We start from the raw sequence: 27,905 nt of genomic DNA on the forward strand, positions 1-27,905 counted from the left end.
CAGAAATTTATAGCAACCATGATTTTTTTTTTTTAATGCTTCAATGAGGGACTTTCCTGGTGGTCCAGTGGCTAAGACTGCTCTCCTGATGCAGGGGGCTCTAATTCAATATCTGGTAGGGGAATTAGATCTCACATATTGCAACTAAAGATCTGCATGCTGCAAGAAGATCAAAGATCTGGTGTACTGCAACTAAGACTTGGTGCAGCCAAATAAACGTTTTTTTAAAAAAGCTTCAATGGGAAATTGTGAACACATATAGAAGAAGTGAAAATATAGAAACACTCAGCAAGGAAATAGAAAGTCCTTGCAAGTAAATAGAAGATGTAAAAAAATAAAGTGGAAATTTGAGAACTGAAAAATACAATTATAATAGTAAAAACTCTGTGAGTCGCCTTTTTTTAAAAAAATTTGTTTCAATTGTTTATTAACGGACCAGATTACAAAAATAATCCTGGTAGATACCTTAGTTCATCCTTCTAATAAGCCTGTTGATCTGTCTTCCCTGTTGCCAGCATCTCCACCTTCTACAAAATGGGTGGTCTTTTTCTTCATTCCACCTCTTGGAGAAGACAATTTAAATGGCCACAGGAAGTTGTTTGCTTCTTAGAAACATTTTCCAACAGTATAGATCTCATGAATCAGATCCTCCATTCAGATGATTCCATATTTCCCATGAGATCGAGCAATCGATGCGTTGTCAGTCAGGGCAATTCGCTTTTTGTTGATTTTGCCATAACCACACTTGTAGATCAGTTCATTTACAGACTTCAGATTTGGGTACCCCCATGCAATGTATGGCTGCACAATTCTCAGCATGTTAATTGATGCCTTGTTGAGCCTCAAAAGGTGCCATTGAAGATCTGCGGGAGGCGAAGGAGCTGCAGCACCTTTCGAACCTTTGGGCTCACACTGTTGATACCTCTGATCCTGATGACAGATGCCAATTTGGGTTCCGCAGGTACATAGAAGTTGCCGGCTTTTCGTGCCATCCAAGCCATTCGAATTTCAGTTCTTTACATCTGCCTGTATTCCCTGTGGTAATGCTTAGCTTTTTCATAAATAAGCTTCCTCCTTGCCTTTCGAAGCATCTTTTGGGCAAACTTCTTTCTCAGGCGCTTGATCTTAAGCTCTGCGAAATTCTTTCGCTTTTTCTTAAGGGTTTCTGGCACAGCAGGAACCTCCTTTTTCTTCTCTTCTGCACCCTCCATGGTTCCAGCCAGAAAAGAGCTGTGGGTAGTCTTAACAACAGGATGGAGGCTAGAGAAAATCTGAACTAGAAGACTGAACAACAGGAATACCCAATTCTAACAAGAGAGAAAGTAAGCTGGAGAGGGGGGAAAGGAGGAACAGAGGGTAGTAGGCCGAAAAAATAGTCACCCAAAGATACGTTCACTTCCTAATCACCAGAACCTATAAATATTATGCAGCAGAACAGTGAATGTTATTTTATATGGCAAAATAAGTGATTAAGGATCTTGAGAAAAGGAGATTATCCTGAATTATCCAGAAGGGGTCCAGAATGCCATAATAAATATTTTTATGAGAGAGAGGCAGAGGGAAATTAGACACACAGAAAAAGGTGATATAAAGATGGAGGTAGAGATTGGAATGATGTGACCTCAAGCCCCAGGGACACCAAGGGATGACCAGGAGTGGAAGAGACAAGAAATGGGGTCTCTACCTCAGAGTCTCTGCACAGAGCCTTGAGTTTAGACTTCTGGCCCCTAGAATTGTCAGAATAAATTTCTGTTGTTTTAAGCCACAAGTTTGTGGTAATTTGTTATAGAAGCCAAAGGAAACTACTGCAATGATACAAAGAACCTCAGGGACTTGTGCAACTGTAGAAAGATGTAATGATCGTATCACTGAAGTCCCAAAGAGGATGGGGCTTAAGAATAACTTAAAATAGTGGCTGAAAAGTCCCCAATTTTGGCAAGAGAAGTAAACCTGCAGATTCAAGAAGCTGATCAAATGGAAACAGGACAAACCCAAGGAAATCCTTTCAAAACAGCATCACAATTAAACTCCCCAAACCCTAAGACAGCGAAAAGATTTTGAAAGCAGCCAGAGAAAAATGACAGCTATAGGAGAAAATTCAAATGACAGTGGATTTCTTATGAGTAATGAGGCCAGAAGAGACTGACATGGTATTTTAAAAGAGCTGAAAGAAAGGAACTATCAAGCTAGAATCCTGTACTTTGTGAAAACATACTTCAGGAGTGAACAGAAAAAATCAAGACGTCCTCAGATGAGTAAGACATAGAATTTGTCACCGGGAAACCTACATTTAAAAAAAAAAAAATGGTGAAAGGACAATCTAAATAGAGAATAATCAGGAAAGAATATGGGTAATTACAGCAAGCTTTCCTCCTTCTCCTGATTTTTCTAAATTATGTTTAACTGTTAAAGCAAAAATTGTAATTTTGTCTGCTGTGGTGCTAAATATATTTAGAGGAAATATCTAATTAAGAGAATTATAAGTGGGGAGGGCAAGAGATGTAAAGGGAAGTAAGGTTTCTATACTTCACTCAAATTGGTAAAAAGATGATGCCAATAGAACATGATAAGTGTGTATATATAACTGGAAACCTAGAGCAACTACTTTAAAAAGTGTACAAAAAGATTTACCAAAAATAGTAAAAGTGGAAGCAGTGACAGATTTTATTTTCCTGGGCTCCAAAATCACTACAGATGGTTACTGCAGCCACAAAATTAAAAGATGCTTACCCCTTGGAAGAAAAGCTGACAAGCCTATGCAGCATGTTAAGAAGTAGAGACCTCATTTTGCTGACAAAGTTCCATATGGTTAAAGGTATGGTTTTTCCAGTAGTCATGCACGGATGTGAGAGTTGGACCATAAAGAAGGCTGAGTGCTGAAGAACTGATGCTTTTGAACTGTGGTGTTGAAGAAGACTCTTGAGAGTCCGTCGGACTGCAAGGAGATCGAACCAGTCAATCCTAAAGGAAATCCACCCTCGGTATTCCTTGGAAGGACTGGTGCTGAAGCTCCAATACTTTCGCTACCTGATGTGAAGAGATGACTCACTGGAAAAGACCCTGATGCTGGGAAGGATTGAGGGCAGGAGGAGAAGGGAGTGACAGAAAATGAGATGGTTAGACAGCATCACAGACTCAATGGCCATGAGTTTGAGCAAACTCTGGGAGATAGTGGAGGACAGAGGAGCCTATTTGTGGTGTCACAGAGTTGGACACGAGTTAGCAACTGAACAACAACAAAATACCAAAAATAGATAAATCAAAATGCAATTAAAAAGGAAAAAATGACTTCTTGAAGTAACCTACAGGAAGCCAAGAAAAAGAAAATAGAGAAATGTGGGAATCCCCTGGCAGTTCAGTGGTTAGGACTCTGTGCTTTCACTGCAGAGAGCCTGCAGTGATCAAATCAGGTTTGATCCCTGGTTGGCAGACTAAGATCCTACAAACTGCACAATTCTGTCAAGAAAACAAATGAAAAAATAAATATGAAATGGCAAAATTATAGAAGCAGAGAACAGAGTCCTGGTTGCCAGTCATTAATGAAAAGATGGGAATTAGGTGTGTTTATAAAAGAGATTAACGTAGTGATGGAAATGTTCTGTATCTTGACTGTAACAATGTAAGTGCTCTGGTTGTGACTGTACTATAGTTCTGCAAGATACTGCTAGTAGTAGAAACTTGGTAAAGAGTAAATGAGATCTCTGCATTCTTTCTTAAAACATGAATCTATAATTATATTAAATAAAATTTAACTTTAAAAAACAAAATATAAGCATTGTATTTTGTGATTAGAGAAAGTAATATTGAATTCAAGTTTCAATGTGCAGAAACCAAGCTTTATTGGAACAAAAAAATTAATTCTCAACTAAGAAAACCTATCTTAAGATCAGTTGGATAGAATTATTTGAATTCTATCTGCAACCTGAATCCCTCTTGCCAGGTAACATAATAAATTCACAGGTTCTGGAGATTAGGTGAGAAGTAGATTTCTTGGTGAGGGTGGGGCAGGTGGTGGTATTATTCTACCTACCACCAGTAGTCTGCTGTCAGCACCCAACAGTCACTCTATAGCAGTACATCAAAATACTTCTCATTCTTTTTATAGCTGCCTCGGTAGTTATGGCACAGTTTATTCAATCAGTCACTTATTGATGGACATTAGGTTTGTCTCCAGTCTTTTAGCTTGACTATCTAAATAAATAACCTTGTGCATATGTATTTTGTAGATTTGTCAGTATATCTTTAGGATGGATTTCTATTGCAGGGACAAAGAATAAACTTATGTAAGCAATTTTGCCACATTTTATTATTTTTCCAGATAGGGGCTGTACTATTTTGTGTTCCCATTGAGAATGCATAAGAGCTCCTCTTTCCTCATGAATAGAGTATATTGTCAAACTTCTGAATTTTTTCCAGTCTGATAAAATGACTAATGGTACTTCAGTGTAGTTTTTAGTTTGTATGTTTATATTTTGAGTGAAGTTGAGCATCTTTACAGACATTTGAGCACTGCTACAATTTCTGTCAGCTCTTCCTTTCCTTTGTCCATTTTCTCCATTGGGTTATTGGTTCTTTTCTTTTTTTCTTTTGTTTTTAAAAAATATTTTATTTATTTGACTGGGCCAGGTCTTAGTTGAGGGACATGAGGTCTTTGATCTTTACTACAGCGTGTGAACTCTTAGTTGTGGCATGTGGGGATCTAGTTTGATGACCAGGGATCAAACCCAGGCCCCCTGCATTGGGAGCTCCGTGTCTTAGCCACTGGACCACCAAGGAAGTCCTCAGTTATTTTCATTTTAGGAAATATTTTAGGAACCCTTTATATATTTGAGATATTAGTCCTTTGTGATATGTTGCAAACATTTTTCCAGTGTGTCATTTTTCTTCTGACTTTTCTTTGTGGTATTTTTTGATAACCAATCCATTTTATTTTTAGGCAGATTTACTGATTTTTTTTTTGCTGCTTTTAGAAATTGAGGCAAGGTTTCCTGTTCCCAGATGTTAGAATTATTACTCATGTTCTTCTAATACATGTATAGGTATATTTTTTACATTTGTTTTTTTGATCCATTTGGAATTTATCCTGATTGTGATATGTGATGGGCAATATTAATGCAATTTTACTTTTGACCAAATGGCTATCAGTTGTCCTAATACAACTTATCTCCAAGCCCTTCATTTCCCCCATTGATTCGAGATGCCACCATCATTTACTAAATATCCACATGTACCTCGGTCTAGTGCATGGTGTGTGGATACTCAGTCGTGTCTGACTCTTTGTGACCCAATGGACTCCTCTGTCCATGAGATTCTCCAGGCAAGAATCCTGGGGTGTGGTCTATTTCTGTCTATTCTTACACAGTATCACACTCAGTTGTAGGGACTTTATAACTTGTGGTGATATCTGATTAGTATGTCCCTCACTATTGTTCTTCAGAGGGTATCATGGCTATTCTTATTTTCCCATATGAACTTTATAACCAATTTGTCTAACTCTAAAACAGTATTTGTTGATACTTTTATTTTAGAAGATTGACTTCTTCATTGAGTCTTTTGAACCAAGATTCACAGCAGTCTTTTTAGCATGTGGCTTTCTATTTGTCTAACTACACATTTGGCCTTTCAGGAGGTTTTCCCCATACAGGTTTTGCAATTTTTTTCTACGGTTAGTCCCCCTTATTTTCTTTCTTCCTCTTGTTGCTGCTGCTGCTGCTGTTGTTACTGTTATAAATTAGGTATTCTCTTCCATTATATCTTGTACCTTTTATCACTGGTTATTTGCACATAGGAAAGTACTGCTTTCAGTGTGTTAATTTTATATTTTTGCTAGTTTGCTAAATTATCTTTTAGTTTTCCCATTGAACTCTATGGGTTTTCAGATGTATACCCATTATCATTAGCGCATAAAAGGGAACTGTAGAAAATGAAAAAGTAAGCAGAAACTGCCAGGTTGACCCTTGAGAAGTGTGTAGAAGAGGTCCTCTCCTGAGTCTGGAAGGACTTCGGGAGAAATCTCTTTGAGACATCTTTAATATCAAAGGTGCTGAAACCCAAATAAACGTGAGAGTGTAAAAGCATAGGATTTACTTAGCTCAGATAGGCTCGCCATGCCTCTACCAGTCATCAGTTTGGAGGAATGGGGATAATAGCAAGCGGAAGATTAGCAGAAGGCGAAAAGTATCGTGAAACCGCGGGCCTGTGACTCCTCCGTAGTCATCTCTGGAGAATGCACGGGAGAACTACCGAGTAGCGAGCTCACTCTTCCTAGAGTGGCGGCGGAAGTGACCAGATGCTCCGTACTCGGCCGCTTCCGGCCTTTGTGGGTCGCTCTTGTTGGGTTCCGGTTCCGAAACCGTTCGAGACCTCACCCCCTTGAATCCGGGAGAGAAACTTCCAGCTGGCCTCCTGGGGCTGTGGTTGAGCGAGCTTTTGCTGCGGACTCGGCGGGTGGGTTGCTGGCCGTCATCGGGCCAGGCTGGAGCGGGGCGTCCTCTGGTGCTCACTGGCCCAGGTGGGTCCGCGAGAAGCTACTTGAGGCAGAAGCTAGCCCCCAGCCCTTTGAGAGGGGGTCACAGCCCGGGATGAGGGAGAGACCCGGCTGTGCGCCTCATACCTCCCGGGCTTGCCTCGCCCTGTGTACCCTTCTTGATTCTGCGCCATCTGACATTTCCGAACACTCGTCGGTCACAGGCGCTGACCCACGTCCTAGGGCCTCTTTTACAAGCATCCCTTTGTATTTAGAATTACAGTTACTAGGGTAGAAGAGGGCCTGAAAAACCAATGTCTCCAGCTTTTTCGCTTGATAAAGAATCAGGAGCAGAGAGATTTAAGTCCCTGCGGAAATAAATTCATGTAACTGCAGCTTTTATGACTTAATAATTTCCCATTATGCCTCATCTGAGTTTTAAAAGAATTTAAAAAGCAACTACTCAAGGATGTCTCAGTTTTTTGTTATAATTTGTTTGCTCTAAATGTTTGTTTATTCCATTTAATTCTCCTTTTTTTCTGTTACTAAGTGGAAATATTTCCTTCTTAATCTTACTTTTCTTGTCCTGAAAATCCTGAAACAACTTAGCACCTTTTACTTTTTCTTTAAATTAGTCTATTGAATCTTTTTTATCAGAGCACTTCTCTGAGTATAGTAGATTACCCTGGAGGCAGCTTTCAAAGTGCAAATTTAAATTCTTAGAATTTGCAATTTTTGTTTATGGTGTAGTTTGGGTTAATGATGATAGCTTCTCCCTCAGTTCCAGCCAGAAAGAATCGACACAGGAGATCTTGCTTGAAGCATTGATAAGCTTTTGCATAGCAATGATGGCATGCACTTGGTCTATCCAGGCCAACAAGGACCAGGATGAACTTTTGGAAGTAAAAATAGAGGAAGAGGAGCTGGAGGAGGAGCATAAATATGCCACTAGGCAGGATCAGAACCTGCAAAAGAACAACACCCACAGCAGGGAGGTCTTCCGACGGTACTTCAGGCAGTTCTGCTACCAGGAAACATCTGGGCCCCGAGAGGCTTTGAGCCGACTCCGGGAACTTTGCCATCAGTGGCTGAAGCCAGAGACCCACACCAAAGAGCAGATTCTGGAACTGCTGGTGCTGGAGCAATTCCTGACCATCTTGCCTGAGGAGCTCCAAGCCTGGGTCCAGGAACAGCATCCAGAGAGTGGGGAAGAGGTGGTGACTGTGCTGGAGGATTTAGAGAGAGAGTTGGATGAGCCAGGATATCAGGTGAGAACATAGATGTGGTGTCTGAGAAGTGAATTATGGACTTCTAGGCCAGAATGAAGTCTAATACTATTTCACAAAATGTATCCTTGACAAAACTGGTGCATCAGAAAGGGGCCTGAGTGTCACAGAACGTTGGTTAATGTAATCCTAACTATTTATGTCTTTTTTGTGGCAGGATCATGTATTTCTGTATTAAGCTACAAAATTCTGTTTGGTGAAATGCTGCCCAGAAACAGACTTCTAGTACAGAGAAAATGTTAGAGAGATCATTGAAGGGTGGGCAGCAGCCTCTTGAAAAGGACATCACTTCTGCACAACACAAGTAATTAAGAAATAAGGTTTTGCAGATATATTCTGTGCCTTGTTTCCATTAAAGGATTAAAAGATTGAGAAATCAAAGTCACCATCTCAGAGGAATGAGATGTAGGAGCAGAGTGGAAAGTTAGGAGGGAGGGGCATGGAGGGAACCCATGTTTCTTTGAGTGGTTGAAAGCCCAGTTGAGTTGAAAAGGTGAGATGTCCATAGAAGAGTTGAAAACAGAGACTAGAGGACCTTGAATATCAACCTCTGGAGTTTAGATTTCATTCTGTAGGACAGAAGCTCCTAAACTGTTCTGAGTCTAAGTGAGTTTTACTAACACCAAGATACAAAAAAAATTTTTTTAAAAAATGAGGCAAATTATGTTGGACCATTTTGTTTTGTTTTAACATTGATAAAGACAGTGGTTTTCAACCAGCACCTCAAAGGGCATTTGGCAATGTTGTGGGACATTTTTCAGTACCTCAAAGGGTGTTTGGCAGTGTTGTGGGACATTTTTGGTTGTCCTAACGTTAGGAGGTACTACTGGCATCTAGTGACTGAAGGATACTGCTAGATAATCACAGTGGTAATGAAAAGGAAGTATAATTCAGCATCAAAGTACAAAGCCTGAAGAGGGAAGGACCATGTGGCAAAAAGGTCTAAGTTGAAAATAGGATCATGAAAGTGTGACTGCAAAGGAAGAGGCATATCTTAGGTAAGAATTAATTGAAAATGATACAGATGGAGGTATAAAGAAGGAAGAAAGTATGGAGAACTCTACTCAGCAGTCTATTCTAGGCTAAGCACTAGGGATTTTCAAGCATGGAAGACTAGTATAACGGAAACACTCCTAACCGAGTTCAGGATTGTAGGGAAAGTGAATTGGGAAAAGTTCATCATTCATCAGGTATTTATTGGCCATCTGTTGTTTACTAGGCACTGGGAATGCACCAGTGAAAAAAATATAGAGGGTTGCTGCTCTTTTATCTTGGCCACACCATGTGACATGCAGGTCTTAGTTCCCTAACCAGGGGTTAAGCCTGGGCCCCCTGCATTGAGAGCACAGTCTTAGCCATTGGACCACCAGGGATGCCCCAGTCTGACTTTTAATTCCAATTTAAAGTTTTTAATTTTAACATAATCACTCTAGCTTCTCTGTTGGGAAAGTTCTACATTGGGCCTGGGGGTGGGGAAGGAGAACATAGGGAACAAAGTTAGAAGCAGGGAAACCAGTTGAGGAGGCTATGGCTATAAGCAGTAATCCAGGCAGAGATGCTGGTGCCTGACTAGGATAATAGCATTGGAAGTGGCAAAATGTAATTGGATTCTGGATACATTTTGAGGGTAGAGCTTGAGAGGATTTGTGTTTATATATAGGTTGCAGGATATGAGAGAAAGTGAGTTAAAGATTATGCCAGGGTTTTTGGTTTGTACATCAGGTAAAATGAATTCGTCGTTCACTGAGATGGTAAAGATTGGGAGAGACATAGGTTTGGAGTAGAGGGACAGGAATCAAGAGCTAGGTTTTGGATGTGTTAATTTTGAGATTCTCCTTGGAATCCAAGTGGAAAGTTTGAGCAAGCAACTAGATATAAAGTGTTGGGATTCAGTGGGGGCGGGGGGTAGAAATCTGTTCTAGAAATACAAAATTGGGACTTGCCAGAATATGAATGGTATTTAAAGCCATGAGACAAAAAGAGCATCAGGGGAGTAACCAGACTGGAAACTGGGGAGTGGCCAGGGAGGTAGAAGAGAACCAAAAGAAAGAATGGGATTCTTAGGTGCAGGCAGAAGTAAACTTGGTTTTAGTCATGATGAATTTGTATTGCTAACCAGTCCTTTCTTTGAGGCTTGCTGTGGGTAGCTAGTGGTTTTCGAGGCCTAGTCAAAGATCCAGGGACAGAAGGCACAGTTCACTATACTGGGCTTTTTTGCTCCCTTCTCCCCCAAATTTGAGGGCTTCTCAGGTGGTGCTAGTGGTAAAGAATCTGCCTGCAATACAAAAGATTCGGGAGACGTGTGTTCAGTCCCTGGGTTGGGAAGATCTAGGGGAGGAAATGGCAACCAGCTCCAGTATTCTTGTCTGGAAGATACCATGGACAGGGGAGCCTGTTGGACTATATTCCATTGTGCCGCAAAGAGTTGAACAGGACTGAGTGACTGAGCACACACACCCCAAAATTTGAAGTATCAAAACATCTTTTTCTGTCTGAGATAGTATTCTGCTGATTTTGGCTCTTATTCTGAGGGAAAGATTACAAAATGAGACTATGTCAGAGAAATAGTGTCAGTATATGGTAATTTTTTATTTACAAACTTTAGCCATTGAAGAGTATGTGTGTGTGTGTTAGTTGCTCGGTCATGTCTGACTCATTGTGACCCCATGGACTATAGCCAGGCTTCTCCGTCCATGAGATTTTCCAGGCAAGAATACTGGAGTGGGTTGCCATTCCCTTTTCCATGGAATCTTCCTGATTCAGGGATTGAACCCAGGTCTCCTGCATTGCAGGTAGATTCTTTACAGTCTGAGCCACTAGGCAAGCTATTGAAGAGGGATGGGGAAGTAATTTGAGGGCCTATCATATGCCATTGCCTATGTGAGGTGCTTTACACGCATGATGTCATATAATCTCAGAATAATTCCTAGCCCAAGGTGACAGAGCTATCGATACTAAACTAAGAAACAGAGTAAGTAAGTAGATTCCAATTCCTGTTTTTATACTACCATGCCGGGGAAACCTTTTTTTCTTTTATTTTTTTTTAAGTGCAAGAGGTAGTGGGTCCATGGAGGAATGGAAGCTACAGAGTGGTTGAAATTGCTGAGTAAATGAGTGAATTGAAGGAGCAAGGGTCAAAGGGAAGCAGAAAGGGATGAGATTGAAGGCAAAAGTACAGATACAAGCCTTGAAAAAGAAAAGACGTCTTCCTCTAAGAAGGAAAGGAGAAGAGTAAGAGAGTGGAGATAGGTAAAGTGAAGGACAGAGGATTTTTTTGAGATGGTCGTGATCTTGGAGAAATAGAAAACAAGATCATCTTCCCAGAAAGAAGGGGATGGGGACCTCGGAAGAGCATTGTCTATTAGCAAAATGAGAGATTTCACTCCTTTTTCCTTCCCTCTTTCCTTCTCATACCCTCTTTCCTTTCTCTTTCTCCCCATCTGTCTTTCTTTGTAATTTCTCTCATTATTTCCCTTTACTTTTCCCCCTTCCTTTCCTTCTTTCTCACTTTTGTCTTATTTCCCCATAAATTCTTTTCCACTCCTTTCTGCCTCTGCCTCTTTTTACCTTCTTTTCCTTCTCTTTGTCACTTCTCTATTTCTTTGAGCATAGACAAAAATGTAAAAGTGGTACATTTAATATACTTTAACAGTTAATATAGGGGAAATTACTTCCAACTGGGGAAGGGAAGGTTTCCCAGAAGAGGTGACATTTGTATTGGCCTTGAGTAGGATTATGGCAGGCTGTTATATGGAAAGAAGTTTATTTCAAGTTTCAGAGAGCTGGGTGCCACTGCCCTGGATAGTATATTCTTGTTTAATGTTACCAGAGTGAGGTTCTAAGCCATATCTCATTTACCTCAGGTCTCAGTCCGCACTGAGGAACAGGAAATATTCTTACAGGAGATCATACCCCTAAGAACAGAACAAGAACCCAGAATGTGCCTTCTGTCTGTGCAAGCCCAGCCAAAGTGTGAATCTGCAGAACTTGAAGCCCAGCAGAAGCAAGGTAAAGAAGGAAGACCCATCTTGGGAGGAAGGGGAAGACAGGGGCCAACATAGGACCCTGGGACTCTTTTATACTTTGTGCTGTTTGTGAGCTCTGAAGTCAGGAAGGTCTCTCAAGAACTCTGATGGCTCATGCATAGACCTGAGGCAGCCTGGTTTATCACTCTGCAACTCTTCTTTTCTCTTTATGTTAATATTTTCTCAATCCTGGCTGTATTTTATTTGAAATCACTTAGTTTAGTCCTTCTGATAGTTATTTTCCTCTATACTGACTTCGCTCCTGTGTATAGCCTTTATCCTACCAGACAATACCACTATCTTTATTCTGTGTCCTTCAGTAAATAAACCTTTGCCCCATGATCTCTGCAGCTAACTTTCAGATGGTTCAGGGAAAAATACATATATGTGCGTATACATACACACATATATATGTTATGTATATACCTGTATATTACTCTTATAGAGAGAAGGAGTAATAAAGCAGATGTGGCAAAATGTTCAAAGTGGGTGAAGGGGTGAAAGAATGTACTTTCCTTATTTCTGCTTTCTCTGTTTTGTCACTTACTTTTTAAAAACAGGTGAAAATTCACATGGTTGAAAAAAGTAATAACCTAAAGTTACCCAGTGAAAAGTTTTCCTGCCACTCTATTACCCTAGCCATTTGGCCTCCTTACCTCTGTTTTGAAATAGGTTGTCACTGTTACTAGTTTCTTGTGTGTCCTTCTAGAGATTTTTAACCATATATGTGTATCTCTCATATTCAAATATATTTTCCTTTCTTTATCACTAAGATTATAGAACCTTGTATTTTTTATTTCTTGACAGTTGCTTAATATTAAAATATATGACTATATCAGGCTCCCCAGGTGGCTCAGTGATAAAGAATCCACCTGCCAATGCAGGAGACAAGGGTTCAATCCCTGGGACAGGAAGATCCCTTGGAGAAGGAAATGGCAACCCACTCTAGTATTCTTGCCTGGGAGATCCCACGGGCAGAGAAGCCTGGTGAGGTAGAGTCAATGGGGTCACAAAAGAGTTGGACACAACTTAGTGACTAAACAACAACAATATGGCTATATCATGCAGTTAACTTATCTCCTGCTAATAACATTTAAGTTGGCCCCACTCTTTTACTATAACAAATAGTACTGTGATAAATAACCATATGTGTGAATATATTTGTAGCATAAATTTCTTCTAGGTGGAATTACTAGGTCAAAATATTTGTAATTTTGATATATATTGTCAAATTGCCCTCTAATAAAGCTTGGATCAATTTACACTCTTACTGGCAATGTTTGATATTCATGTCATGAGCACAGTGTTACATCAAGCTTTTGGCAAATCCAGTAGGTGAAAATTATACTCAATATTGTTTAAATCTGCTTTTCCCTTATTGTGAGGGGGAGCATCTTTTCTTGTGTTTAGGAGCTGTTGTATTTCCTTTCTTGGAAGCCATCAGTTTTTTCCTTTGCCCAGTTTTCTATTTGGTTACTGCTCTTTTTCTTAGCAGTTTTTGGAGTGCTTGTGTTTATTAGTTTTATTATGTGTTTATTCTATATTCTAGTGCCATTTTATAGTCATGCAGGATCTCTAAGTTCTTGTGTAATTTTTCATTTGAATAATCTTATGTTGCCTAATGAAAGTTGCTTTTTGCAACCACAGGAAACTAACGAGTATGATCCATTTTTAATTTCAGATATTGAGACTGGAAATGAGTATAGGAATTTAACTCTAAAGCAAGAAGTTTCTCAAGAAATGAAACCATATGGGAATATAGCTAGCAAATTTGAAAATGAAATGTCTCAACCAGCTAGGTATGAAAAAACATATGAACCTGAAGAAAAAACAGGAGAGTCTTCTGAATATTCAAGGGAAGATAAAGAACCTACATGTGATGAACATGGAATAAGTTTGACTGAGAACTTAGATCTTTCTGAACACCAGAGAATTTGTCCAGGAGAAAAGCCTTATGTATGTGATGTCTGTGGAAGAGCTTTTAGTCAACACTCACGTTTCGTAGAACATCAGAGGATCCATACTGGAGACAGGCCCTACAAATGCAAAGAATGTGGAAAAACTTTCCGTGGGAGAACTGTGCTTATTCGACACAAAATAATACACACAGGAGAGAAACCATATAAATGTAATGAGTGTGGCAAAGCCTTTGGCCAGTGGTCAGCTCTTAATCAACATCAGAGACTTCACACAGGAGAGAAACACTACCACTGTAATGAATGTGGCAAAGCCTTTAGCCAGAAAGCAGGTCTCTTTCACCATCTCAAAATCCACACAAGAGACAAACCTTATCATTGTACTCAGTGTAATAGAAGTTTTAGTCGGCGTTCAATTCTTACCCAACATCAAGGAGTTCATACTGGGGCAAAGCCCTATGAGTGCAGTGAGTGTGGAAAAGCCTTTGTTTATAACTCCTCCCTTATTTCCCATCAGGAGATCCACCACAAAGAAAAATGCTATCAGTGTAAGGAATGTGGGAAGTCCTTCAGTCAGAGCGGCCTTATTCAGCATCAGAGAATCCATAATGGAGAGAAACCCTACAAATGTGATGTATGTGGAAAAGCCTTTATTCAGAGGACAAGTCTTATAGAACATCAACGAATTCACACTGGAGAGAGACCCTATAAATGTGATAAGTGTGGGAAGGCTTTCACTCAAAGATCAGTCCTCAAGGAACATCAGAGACTGCACACCGGAGAGAGGTCCTATAAATGCGATGGGTGTGGGAATGCCTTCCATGGAATCATCAGCCTCATTCAGCATCAGAGAATCCACACTGGGGAGAAACCCTACCAATATGATGAATGTGGCAAAGCCTTCAGGCAGAGGTCAGATCTTAATAAACACCAGAGAATCCATAACAGAGGTGATCCCTATACATGTAAAGTGCATGGGGAGTCATTTACACAGAACCCAGCTCTTATTCAACATCAGACTACCCACAAAGCAGAAAAATCTGGTTCTGTGTGATAACTACAGGGAAACTATCTCACAGAATTCAGGCTAGGGAGAAATACTAGCTATGAGGACAAAATGTTAGTCACTATAAGCTATAAGGAAACCTTGGATATTTCATAAAAAATTCACTGTGTGCTCCTTTTCTCAAAAGAGTTTACAACCTAGTTTCGAAGATAGGTCCACCTGTTTAGTTAAGGCCATAGGACAGTAGAATTGATGCTCAAAATATTATAGAATTAAAGTGGCACTTGGAAAGAAGTAAGTGCTATAAATTCTGGAGGAGAGATCACTGTTGCCTGAAGTGGTCAGGAAAGATTTTAAAGGTAAAGGTTTGATGGGGATATTTGGAAGGCAAAAGGGAGAAAATATTTAGAGTAGAAGAAATTAATCAGAGTGCATGTGGTTTGCAAGCATCAGTGACAAAACAAGCCAACCTAAAGAGAGTTCATTCAGTTGGGCAGCTGATGGTATTGTGTTGGAAACACAACTTGAGGACAGACACTGGGAGGTCAGAATGCCAGTAATTTCACTGAATACTTTGACACTTAAAGAATTTTTCTCATTTAATTTCTAAAATGTTTCTATAAAATGATTCTCCATTGTAAAAATGAGGATACTCTTGCTTATGGAGATGATGACACAGCTACAGTATTACACAAAGGAAGAGGCCAGAGGCTTAAGTGCAGGTCATTACAGTTCATTAAGTACTGTTCATTACAGGAGTGATTCCTCAACATCAGTGAACATCAGAATCACCTGTGGTGCTTGTTGAACATACCTGAGTCCCACTCGCAGATACTATGCTTCATTAGGTCTGAGATGGGGATTGAGAATCTTCATTTCTGTAGCTCCACAGTCACTTGATGTGCTATATAATTTGAGAAACATTGCATTGAATCACAGTTGCTGGTGAAGTGAGGAAGCATGAATACAGGCCCCTGCAGATTTTTAGCATGAGGAAAGCCTTTCAGGGGACATGTGCCAGCAGCTCTTTACAATGAACAGGGAATTAGACTACTGTCGTGCCTAAAAATTAGGGCTTCACGATGGCCATTCTAGCCCTTCAAATTTGAATGTTTCAAAACAGACCCACCTACATTCCAAGGCTCCCGGGGATCTTCTGAGTGCATGGTGTGTGTGTGTGTGAGTGCATTGTGTGTGTGTGTGTGTGTGTGTGTGTGGAGGGCTGCTGGTGTTCTCTGTTTTATACTTCTCTTTTTTCCCACCTCTGTGTTCTGAGTTCTTTTACAGTTTTTTGGCTTGTATACCTTCTTGAGCATATAAAAAAGACAAGGGTTAGTGATTCTTTCCTTCGGGCTTCAGGGGAAAAAAAAATTAACTGAAAACTGGTTGACATTTCCCCTATATTACTGAGTAAATTCTGTTTTTGATGAGAACCTATGATGATTACTGTAGTAGGTAACAGGCAAGTCACAGAAGTACATATAGCTCCTGGTCTATTTATCTGTTTACAGAAATCATATTTGATCTCTGCTGAGATGTTGATTTATTTCTTTTCCTTTCTCCCTTGCCACAGCAAACTCCACAGTTCCTAGGACTACATTCCCACCCCATCCCACCCAACTTCAGTCCCCTCATTTCCCCTCACTTCTAGCTGGTCAGTGGGTTTGAAGTGGTGAGATACTGATAGAAGAGATAGAGGAGAAAAAAGAAGGATAATTCACCACTCTTTAACTAGTCATAACAACTTTTCTGCCCAGCCCTTTCTCTCACTTCCCCCTTCTGTGAAAGACTCTACCCCCATTTCCCTAGTGTGTCTATCTCCCATCCCTCTGTCCATAATCCTAGTATAAGACATAATATCATCATTGGCTTTGAGCCAGGAGAGTCCCCAGTCCTATAGAAATATATATATATGTTCCTAACTTTCTAAATTGTAATTGTGAACACATTTTCTCTTAAAAATGATAATAGTACTATAACTTAGGCATATAGTTAGGCATGAAGTGTCATACTGGTTTTGGGGATTAGTATTTACAATGATTGTGGGAAAACTTTCTGGGTTCACAACATGGGAAAGCAAATTAACATTTGGAAAACAATTCATTCTCAAGTGGACTGTTTATTTAATAATAAGACCAACATTGGAATTGTGCATATAGGCACTGAGGCAGCTAGGATTGAAAACCTAATTTTTTATGTCTGGGAAACAAACAAAGATCCTAGAACTAAGCCTGAGGGCTCTAGCTATAAGTATTGAAGCATGCTAAATCGCTTCAGTTGTGTCCAGCTCTTTGCAATGCTATAGACTAGCCTGCTCCTCTGGGATTCTCCAGGCAAGAATATTGGAGTGGGCTGCCATGCCCTCCTTCAGGGGATCTTCCTGACCCAGGAATCAAACCCACATCTCATATATCTGCTGCGTTGGCAGGTGGGTTCTTTACCACTAGCACCACCATAAGTATTGATGTATGAGGCCTATTCCCTAAGGTTACTCAGTCTCAAGTTTCTCTCATGTAAACTCAACCATTTGGAGGGGGCTTGACTTAGTAACAAGAACCTTCATGAGAACATCTCTACCAAACTGATGCTTGTCCATACTTGTCATCTAATCAGATTTCACAGACATGTTCTCCAAACTGAAGTTACTCTTCATAGTAATGTCAGAGCCTCTCTAATCTGATTGCTCAGTAGAATGCAATTGTTATTTTAAACTTGCTCTCTACTCTCCAGTGCTGTTAATAGCAGTCTCTCCAGTTCATCTGCTTAACATGTTCTCTCAATGCATACAAGTTCCTCCATTTCCCTCTCAAGTAAAGAGAACTATAAAGGAACCATAAACAAAGACCCAGAACAATGGACTATGCCTATCATATAGAAGAATAGAGTTCATAGCATTTAAAAATAAATGTGGGAGGTTTGTTCTGGTTGGTTTTTATGCTTAAATACAGTTGTAACAACAACAACAAAAAAAGGGTGCAGTGGCATGGGATTTCCAGGTAGGCATCAAAGGGGTCAAACTAGTCTGCGATAGGAGAAGGTAAAAGGTTACTAAATGGAACTAAATCGGCAACAGAGAAAACAAGGCTATGAGAGGGCAAGTGGAGGACATGTTAGATAAGGAATTGGAGAGTGCAATAACAGAGAATACCTTGTGACGAAGTCGAGTACATTTTTATGTATAATAGATGGCATGATAATGACAGGATCTAGGAAATCAGTTCATTTATGTGGATTTTTAAATCAAAACAGGAGGTGATATGAAAGTAAAGCCAGTCCACAAGAGAAGTATTGACAGTAATACAAAGCCAAATAGAGCAGCTGGTATAAAGCTCAAATGAATCATGAGGCAGCAGCTTAGAAATAACATTAAGGATGAGAATAAGATTGATTAGCTTCCCCTTTCTATTTGATTGAAGATAGCCAAGACAGCCTGTTGTTTCATGTCCAGTTCTAACTGTTAACTTCCTGACCTGCATACAGATTTCTCAGGAGACAGGTAAGGTGGTCTGGTACTCCTGTCTCTCTCAGAATTTTCCACAGTTTTTTGTGATCCACACAGTCAAAGGCTTTGGCATAGTCAATAAAGCAGAAATAGATGTTTTTCTGGAACTCTCTTGCTTTTTCGATGATCCAGCGGATGTTGGCAATTTGATCTCTGGTTCCTCTGCCTTTTCTAAATCCAGCTTAAACATCTGGAAGTTCACGTATTGCTGAAGCCTGGCTGTATATTGTCACCCTGCTTATTTAACTTATATACAGAGTACATCATGAGAAACGCTGGGCTGGAGGAAGCACAAGCTGGAATCAAGATTGCTGGGAGAAATATCAATAACCTCAGATATGCAGATGACACCACCCTTATGGCAGAAAGTGAAGAAGGACTAAAGAACCTCTTGATAAAAGTGAAAGAGGAGAGTGAAAAAGTTGGCTTAAAAGCTCAACATTCAGAAAACTAAGATCATGGCATCTGGTCCCATCACTTCATGGCAAATAGATGGGGAAACAGTGGCTGACTTTATTTTTGGGGGGGCTCTAACATCACTGCGTATGGTGATTGCAGCCATGAAATTAAAAGATGCTTACTCCTTGGAAGGAAAGTTACGACCAACCTAGATGGCATATTAAAAAGCAGAGACGTTACTTTGCCAACAAAGGTCTGTCTTGTCAAGACTATAGTTTTTCCAGTAGTCATGTATGGATGTGAGAGTTGGAATATAAAGAAAGCTGAGCGCCAAAGAATTGATGCTTTTGAACTGTGGTGTTGGAGAAGACTCTTGAGAGTCCCTTGGACTGCAAGGAGATCCAACCAGTCCATCCTAAAGGAGATCAGTCCTGAGCGTTCATTGGAAGAACTGATGTTGAGGCTGAAACTCCAATACTTTGGCCACCTGATGTGAAGAACTGCCTCATTTGAAAAGACCCTGATGCTAGGAAAGATTGAGGGCAGGAGGAGAAGGGGATGACAGAGGATGAGATGGTTGGATGGCATCACCGACTCGATGGACATGAGTTTGAGTAAGCTCTGGGAGTTGGTGATAGACAGGGAGGCCTGGTGTGATGCAGTCCATGGGGTTGCAAAGTCAGACATGACTGAGCAACTGAACTGAATGGAACCAAGATGTTTACTAAGGCAAAAGCACCTGGAGAGGTTGGGGGAGAATCAAATTTCTAAAGCAATGAAAAGTAAACTGAGCTTTAAACATGGGTTTCAGATGAAAAGGTATCCTGACAATCACAAAAGGGTTCCAGAGAGTGTAATAGAAAGGGACTGAAAGGAAGATGGGCCCCCTCTGATAAAAAAGAAAAAATGTGGGGAGGGGTTGACCAGGGCTCTAGGATTGAGAAATTTCCTGGGGCATGGTGGGTGAGGATGGAGGTGGAGAGTGATCAGATGGAAGCACTTAGAAAAGCTGTGCACTCCTGCCCTCACAACAGAAGTAGCCTCTTCTGTTAATATCCAGTGATTGGCCACTAGAGTTGTTAGAACAAAATCATTATTATTGGCAATCTTTAGGAATAGATGAAGGGATTAACAGTATTATGTGCTATTTACTAACTGCTTACTAAGGGCCAGACATTACTAAATGCTTTGCTCACACTGTTTCATTTTTACCTGGGGAAACGGAAATCAGTAAAGGTACTTGAGGTCACAGAGTTAGTATGTGGGGGGCCAGGATATGAACTCAGCAGATGCAGAGCCCACTCTGTTTCAGAACAAACCGCATGTTGCAGAGGTATTCAGAGCTTTGAGTTACTAGTGAGTAGTAGTAGTGAACGTCACTTAGTCGTGTCCGACTCTTGTAACCCCATGGTCTGTAGCCTGCCAGGTTCCTCTGTCCATGGGATTCTCCAGGCAAGAATACTGGAGTGGGTTGCCATTTCCTTCTCCAGGGGATCTTCCCGATCCAGGAATCGAACCCACGTATCCTGCATTGCAGGCAGATTCTTTACCGACTGAGCTAGGAGGGAAGCCCTCTTTGAGTTATTACCTATAGAAAATTTTTCAACTCCTATCAATATTAAGGAAGATACTTAAACTCCAGAGTCCTAGAGTGATAATATCTCCATCCTCTTGTATACTAAATCTTGAATGAAGTTTGGCCAGTGTAAATATCTAATTCTTGTTGCCTGCAGAATGAGGATGTATGCAGGAGACATTTCAATTTAAAAATGGGCTCTTTATAGGAAAAGATCACATTCCTAGCTTAGAATCATTGTTTTCTGCATTATTCTGACAGAATAAGGGATATTTGACTGTTTAATACAAATCATAGAGATTAAATAATATCCCCATTATGGATGTATCCAGTAACTCACTATGGGTATATCAGTACCTTTGATGAGGGTTTTTTAAAAGTGATTTTATATTTGTAGCTAGTACCATTTCTTGGACTTAAAAAACCATAGATAAGTATATATTATATATTTCTTTCAGTTACCCTTTCTGACTCCACAAGCCCGGAATTTATTTGAGCAATGGGTGTGCTTATTTAACAGAGGATAATCATTTTGATTGGGGCTTCTCCGGTGGCTCAGTTGCAAAGAATCTGCCTGCCAATGCAGAAGTGGGTTGGGGAGATACCCAGAAAAAGGAAATAGCAACCTACTACAGTATTCTTGCCCGAGAAATCCCATGGATGGAGGAGCCTGGCGGGCTTCAGTCCATGGGATCACAAGAGTCAGACATGACTAAGCGACTAAACGTTTATTTTGATAAACTTTTAATTGAATTTTCTCAACTTTCAACCTTTTACACTGCAGATTTTACATTATAAAGCTCCTCCAGAAGTTCATCATTTTATAAGAATTTCTTTGGATCTTTTCTCCTTCCAAATGTTTCTGGGTATAACTGGTAAGGAGTTCCTGCACATTATTCTTTTTTTTCCCCTGCACATTATTCTTGTACATAGTACTTTAATATATTTATAAAGTAGGTATGGATATATTCTATATAAAATATATATTGTATTTAATTTTAATACATATAATCTGATTTTATAATTTGATTTCAACAAAACCAACTTTGATAAGTATTTTAAACTTCGCAGTTGATTAGCTCCCTAGCTGACATTGTGAGGTCATTATTGAGAGCCAACATTTATCCATTGCTTTATTGGAAACAATTGATTCTCTTCACACTCATGTAAAAGACCTTTTCCAGGTCTGAAAACCCAGCAGTCAAGGCTCCCAGAGCTTTCCCCCATCACAGTTCAAGGTGATCTTTGGGGATATATGCTTGCTCCGCCAGTCATCTTCCTAAGCCCAAATGGCCTGGTCCTGGGTGTCCCAAGGATTCCTAAGAGGAGACCATTTGTTGCCTCTGATTTATGCAGATCTTCATTATTCCTGTCTGCACTTTATATGCATTTCATGCATTTTGACCTAATGCCTCAGCTCAGCCTACTTAAGTGAAATATTTAAGAATATGTGTCTCATCATTTTATTCCCGATAAAGAAGGAGGCAATTTAGGAACTCTACAGCTTGCTGTAGCCAAATTAGCTAAGTGACATTGGGCCTCAGTTTCCTCATAATGTAAAATATTGTTAAAATACCTTCCTCTGCCTGGGGAGAGATAGGATAATAGTTATATGGATAAGTGAGTTTTATATAAAGTGCTTAGAACAGTGCTTAGCACCTAAGTACTTTATTTGTTGTTCAGTCGCTAAGTCATGTCTGACTCTGCGACTGCATGAAATGCAGCATTCCAGGCTTCCCTTGTCCTTCACTATCTCCCAGAGTTTGCTTAAATTCATTCACTGAGTTGACTTTGCCATCCAACCATCTCATCTTCTGTCATCTCCTTCTCCTCTTGCTCTCAATCTTTCCCAGCATTAGGTTCTTTCCCAATGAGTTGGTTCTTTGCATCAGGTGGCCCAAGTATTGGGCCTTCAGCATTAGTCCTTCTAATGAATATTCAGGGTTGATTTCCTTTAGGATTGACTAGTTTGATCTCCTTGCTGTCCAAGGGACTCTCAAGAGTCTTCTCCAGCACCACAATTTGAAAGCATCAATTCTTTGGTGTTCAGCCTTCTTTATGGTCCAACTTTCAACTGTACGTGCCTAATGGAAAAACTGTAGCTTTGACTCTATGGCCCTTTGTTGGCAAAGTGATGATGTCTCTGCTTTTTTAATACCCTGTCTAGGTTTGTCATAACTTTCCTTCCAAGGAGCAAGCGTCTTTTAATTTTGTGGCTGCAGTCACCGTCTGAAGTGATTTTGGAACCCTAGAAAATAAAATCTGTCACCTTTTCCACTTTTCCCCTCAGCCGTGAAGTGATGAGACCAGATGTCATGATCTTAGTTTTTTGGATGTTAAGTTTTAAGCCTGCTTTTTCACTCTACTCTTTCACCTTCATCAAGAGGATCTTTAGTTTCTCTTTGCTTTCTGCCATTAGAGTGGTATCATCTGCATATTTGAGGTTGTTGATAGTTCTCTTGGCAATCTTGATTCCCACTTGAGATTCAAGAGCTTTATAGATGTTTGCTTTGTTTATTGCCCTGGGTTCTCTCAAATGCATGGCCTCTAGAAGCTCCTGTCTCTCCTTCTCTCCTCTTGAAGGCGAGAGGAGAAGGGGAGGACAGAGGATGAGATGGTTGGATGGCATTACCGACTCAATGGACATAAGTTTGAGTAATCTCCAGGAGTTGGTGATGGACAAGGAGGCCTGGTGTGCTGCAGTCCATGGGGTTGCAAAGAGTCAGACACGACTGAGTGACTGAACTGACTGACTGACTAGAAGCTCCAGCCCCAGGCCAGAGAGAACCTGTAACGATGCTGCAGATTTCCCAGGACTGTTGCATTGTTGCAGCTGAAATGAAAGCTCCCTCTCTGCTCTGCTTTTCCTTATCTTGGACTGTGATGAACAGTGGACGGCAGGAGACAAACATCGCCTAGACTGCCTGGGAAAGATTTTCCTATCTTTTGTTTTTACCTACCCTTGTTAGTTATCAGCAATAACTAGCAGCAAGGGGGGGTTCGCTTTTTGTTTTGGGAGCTGCTCTTTCGAAGTTCTGTAGTGGGAAGGCGAACCCCGGGGGGCAGGGTTGGGGGGGAGACTGTCCAGCCCCAGCCTCAGAGTGCAGCCCCCTGGAGTTACCCAACCCAGCTGCCCAAACCTGTGCTGCTCAGCAGGGGCAGAGATGCTGCCAGGCAACCATAGAGAGGAGAGACCCTCCAGGTTCCTAGAGAAGACCTAAGGGTGAGAGGGTCGTTGATTGCTGCTGGCTTGAACTGCAAGCTCTTTTGGCCTTTGTGTTGTAGGGGTCTGTGGTCACCGGTTTGTAGACTCCGGCTTTGACTCCGTGCATATCTGGCCCTTTGGGGGCTCTGCTGAAGTTCAGTGTGATGATTGATATGCAGGGGAAAGATGGTTTCCAAGTCTTGAGTTGTAATAGGATATTGGGGATGTTGAGAAAGAGGAAAGTCTTACCTCAGTTTGGTAAAAGGAAAGTTTCGTTCTTTTGAGATGATCCCACTCATGACTCTCCCTAGAATAAATAGGAACAAATTAGGACATAGAGTCAACTTACTGGTTGTATGGCTTTTAGCAAATAGCTTAATCCCTCTGTGCCTCAGTATCGTTCATATGTCAGATGGAATTATAAAATCTTAGATGAGTTAAATTTACAGTCAATTTTCAATAACTGTTATTTTCTCATCTCTGATGGTTTACTGTTTGAGATTCTCAGAAGAGGGGAACCAAAGGGAAGAGGGTCATGGTCTTTCTCCCAAGCCTTATTAACTTACACATTTAGGAAGTAAGAGTTTTAGCAGATAGTGCTGGATAATAATTTGCAGTCATTCCCACTCATAAATTTCTTAGCTTTCTGACAGAGTTCCTTTTTTCTTTCAGTGCATTACCAGGTAAGTGAATTTTGGGGTAAGAGCTAAATAAAATTCAGAGTTTCTGTTAATTGTGTTGTTTTATGCCTCAGGAAGAAGACTAGCTACAAGGAAATACTTCTGAAAAATCAATGTGAACCCCAAGCTGGTGTGAATCTTCTTCTGAGCTCGCTTATTCCAGAATGGCAGTCCTCTTGCAGAAAAGATCTCTACTAGTGACTGATGGTAGAGGGCCAGGGTTGTGCCTGTCCAAGAATCAGACTGGCACAGCAAAATCTTTCTTCAGATTTTAAGTTGTTGCTACCAGGAAATAGATACTTGAACCTCACAGGGCTATCAGAAGATGGGAGCTCTGCCCACAGATGCAGAGACCAGAGATACAGACCGAGGAGCGGGTGCTAGAGTAGGTCCTGACCTCTGCTTGGAGAACTGCAAACCTAGAGAGGATAATATCATCCAGAATGTGGAGAAGAGGCATCAGTTATGCTGGAGAAGTTAAAGAGACAGCTTGACAGACAAGCCTTAAGGTGGGAAGGGTTGGGAGGATGATTTATGGCTTGAGTAGTGAAAGGAATAACATAGAAAGCAGCAAAACCGAACTTCAGGATGCATCAGATGTATCTGGAGCTATAACCCCTTATCACCTTCATGGGCTTTAATTTCCCTGGATGTTCATGTACACCTCTGGAACCTTCTCTCTATATTGGGTTTTTATTGTTGGTGGTGTTGTATGAGTATTTTTACTGAGGGACTAGCTTCATATTCGGTTTTCCAAGAGCATCTCTTCATCTCATTGCTTTTAGGGTCCAGGTAGAAAAGGATAGAACAAGATACGCTTTTGGCAAGTTAGTACCCTGGAATCAGAAGTGTCAGGTCCAGCCTGTTAAAACACTTAGTTTTACTCTCACATATTGCCTTATGAAGTGAAAAGCAGATGAGAGAGCAAATCTGCTGAGAAAGAAGACATCCTTGAAAGGCAGCTTTTTAGAACTATTGTAAGTAGTATCTTTTCCCTGGGAACCATGCACCTACCCATCTTCTCATTGCCCAATTCTTTAGGTAGAAGCTGTTATTCATATTTGTGAAGGTGTTTGTGTTTTGTTGTTTTGACTTTTTCAACTTCTTTAGCTTCAAAATGTTTTTCTTCTTATCTTTTAATCCTGAATATTACCTGAAAAAGTTATTTTCCCCACTGTAAGTTTTCCAGCTTACTTATTTCCCCACATCAAAATAGTATGCATTTTTGAAACTAATTTACCTGTTGCTTCAAGTTAACTTTTATTATATGCCATTGTTTGTGGATCCACTTAACAAACATTTATGGAACATTTTGTTTGTAGTACTGGCCTCGATACATTTCATTTGGCATAAATGGTACTCATAATTACCCTTGAGCAAATTAAATTTCTCTTGGTTTCATGATATTCTCTTTTTTTCATATGTGGATTCAAACTGATCTCTTCTTAACTTTTTTTATTATACTTTCCTGATTCTTTGTCACATTCTGTGAGAAAATACTCTGTGCTCTTCCAGTTTCTTTCTGCCCAGCTCTCGCTTCACAAACTGAAACCTCACATGCCTTCTTGGGCATTTTTCAAAACTGAGTTGGCAGTTTAGGGAAACTGAAAAAGCATGCACTTTAGGTAAAACTGAGTTTTATCTTTATCATTGTTTCTCATCATTAATCTCATGATCTCAGGAGAAGAGACAACTGACATTTGAATTGTCTGTGAATTTTTTTAGATGGAGTTACTGAGAATGAAAATAAGGACTTGTCTCCAACACAAAAAAAATCTGAAGATGCTTAGTCATGTGGGGGCAGTCTGCAGAATTACAACACCAGTGCAGTAAGTTAGTAAAAGCTTTAATCACTAGTTAGTCATTACTCAGCATTAGGGAGCACATACCAAAGAAAATGCTTGAGAACAACATGTTTGTAAAGGCTTTTGTTTACAGTGGGTCCCTCCTTTCCCACTAGGAAATCTATCACAAGGGAAATGCTGTCAGTATAAAGAATGTGGGAAAGTCATATTTGACATTAGAAAATCCACAAAAGCGAGAAACTGCATACATGTGATGACTGTAAGAAGGCCTTCATTCATCATGGAAACCTTCTAGAACATTATGTGAAGGAAGCAGGAGGAAGGCCTTCAGCCAGAAGTCAGAACTGACTGCACTATAGATTATACATGGGAGACAGATCTTCTAAATGTGATGAATGTGGAAATGTTTTCCATGGAATCATAGCATTATTCAGCACTGGGGAGAAGATCACACTAAAGAAAAACTGAGTGTCATGGGTTTGGAAAAGTCTTCAGAGGCTGGACTTTAGAAAATATCAGGGAGTGCATATTAGACAGGCTCTTATAAATGAGAAGATTGTAGGAAATTGTTTGGACAGATATCAAGCCTCAACAACAGAGTCTCCACAATATTGGAAAATTCATATAATTAATGTAAATGGGCAAGATGTATGGGGATTGGATATCTTAAATTGCCCATTGTAGCCACAAAGAACATTCAGTGAATTTCTCAAGTCAAGAAAAGGAAAAGTCAGAAGTTCTTTTTGCTTCCCAAAGGAGTCTATAAACATGAATGATCAGGAGTTTTGAAATGAAGATGTTTACCTGCATCCCTGGACTTGTGGTACTGTCTTCAAGATGACTGTTGGGGACATGTTATTTTTCCATGCCCACTCTAATCTCACATCTTAAATTCATTCAAGTGTAGACAATATTGTCTACTGTTTGTTGTAAATTAATTTTTATGGGCTAAATAGGCTTGTATGAGTACCCCAGGACATAAAAATGACATTTTTAAAGTTTCAGTAAGTATAATGAAAGGAACCACATCATTGAATTGTTAGTACTTTTTAAATTTTGGCACTGCCTCTGTGTTCTAACACAAGGTCATAGAGGTGTTGATCACAGAGTATGTATTTCCCAGCTTTTTTTTTTAAAGATAGAAAATGATATTTCCCATATAGCTTTGGCAGATAATAAGAGGTTATTTTCTCATAGATAACACAATATAATATTCTGGAGGCTAATATTTTGAAGTAACATTACTTTCAGTTCTAAAACCTACAGGCTAAAAGAGGAAAGAATTTTATATTCTCAGCTATATTCTCAAAGCTATTCTCAGCAATTTGGCAGTGTAGCCCAATCTCTATGAGAATGAAGCTTATGGATTTTATAGTAGGTCATTAAATATAGGAACCACAGATTTCAAAACATTGCAATGATTATTTCAGAGTTATGAGTTTATATCTGCTGCAAATGCCTGAATTTTCTGAGTAGGTATTATAGTCACTATTTTAAAAGACAGATACATTCTATTAAAGACTTTTTCAGCATTATAGAAACTACATTTTCCCCTTAATTTTATTATTATCTTGTATTACATGAAAGGATTTCCTAATATTGAACCAACCTTGCATTCCTGGAATAAATTTCACTTAGTCGTGGTGTTTTCTTAATGTGTTAATGGGTTCTACTTGCTAATGTTTTATTTAGTGTATTTTTACTCAATATTCATATAAAAAGCTGTCATTTTTTAGATCTGTCATTTCATTCTATATTGTTCACAGTTACGTTTTAATTATACTACATCATAAAAAAGACTTAAGTTTTTGTTCTTTTTTGTTTGTTTTTAATGTTCTAGTACCATTTGTAAAACATTGAAATTATCTTGTATTTGAAAGTTGAATTCTGATGTAAAACTATCTGGGCTGGGTGCTTTTTTGTGGGAAGAATGCTGTTTATGTAATTGAAATCATATGGAGTATATTCTCTGACCACAATGGTACCAAACTAAGAAATAACAGTAAGACAACAGAAAAATCTCCAAACATTTGGAAATT

The 27,905-nt window shown here is 39.8% G+C and overlaps 1 protein-coding gene and 1 pseudogene across 3 annotated transcripts; one reads left to right on the forward strand and one right to left on the reverse strand.

Annotated features, from left to right (window-relative positions):
* Positions 1-408: 408 nt before the first annotated feature.
* LOC122429431 lies at positions 409-11,100 on the reverse strand (annotated as a pseudogene). Its single transcript, XR_006265978.1, has 2 exons — positions 11,095-11,100; positions 409-1,230 (listed from the first exon to the last, which is right to left on the reverse strand). The product of XR_006265978.1 is annotated as a 60S ribosomal protein L7-like (transcript).
* ZSCAN12 (zinc finger and SCAN domain containing 12) lies at positions 7,312-25,467 on the forward strand. 2 transcript variants are annotated; one of them, XM_043449696.1, is made up of 4 exons: positions 7,312-7,734; positions 11,616-11,760; positions 13,459-14,605; positions 24,136-25,467. In XM_043449696.1, the coding sequence occupies exons 1-4, from the start codon at positions 7,312-7,314 to the stop codon at positions 24,257-24,259; spliced, it is 1,839 nt and encodes a 612-aa protein (XP_043305631.1). In that variant the 3' UTR covers positions 24,260-25,467. The 2 variants fall into 2 exon arrangements, with proteins under 2 accessions (XP_043305631.1, XP_043305629.1); XM_043449694.1 differs by lacking the exon at positions 24,136-25,467 and having other exon boundaries at positions 13,459-16,034.
* The last annotated feature ends 2,438 nt before the right edge of the window (positions 25,468-27,905 follow it).

The sequence above is a fragment of the Cervus canadensis genome, chromosome 28, assembly GCF_019320065.1.
Source record: "Cervus canadensis isolate Bull #8, Minnesota chromosome 28, ASM1932006v1, whole genome shotgun sequence".
NCBI classification, from domain to species: domain Eukaryota; kingdom Metazoa; phylum Chordata; class Mammalia; order Artiodactyla; family Cervidae; genus Cervus; species Cervus canadensis.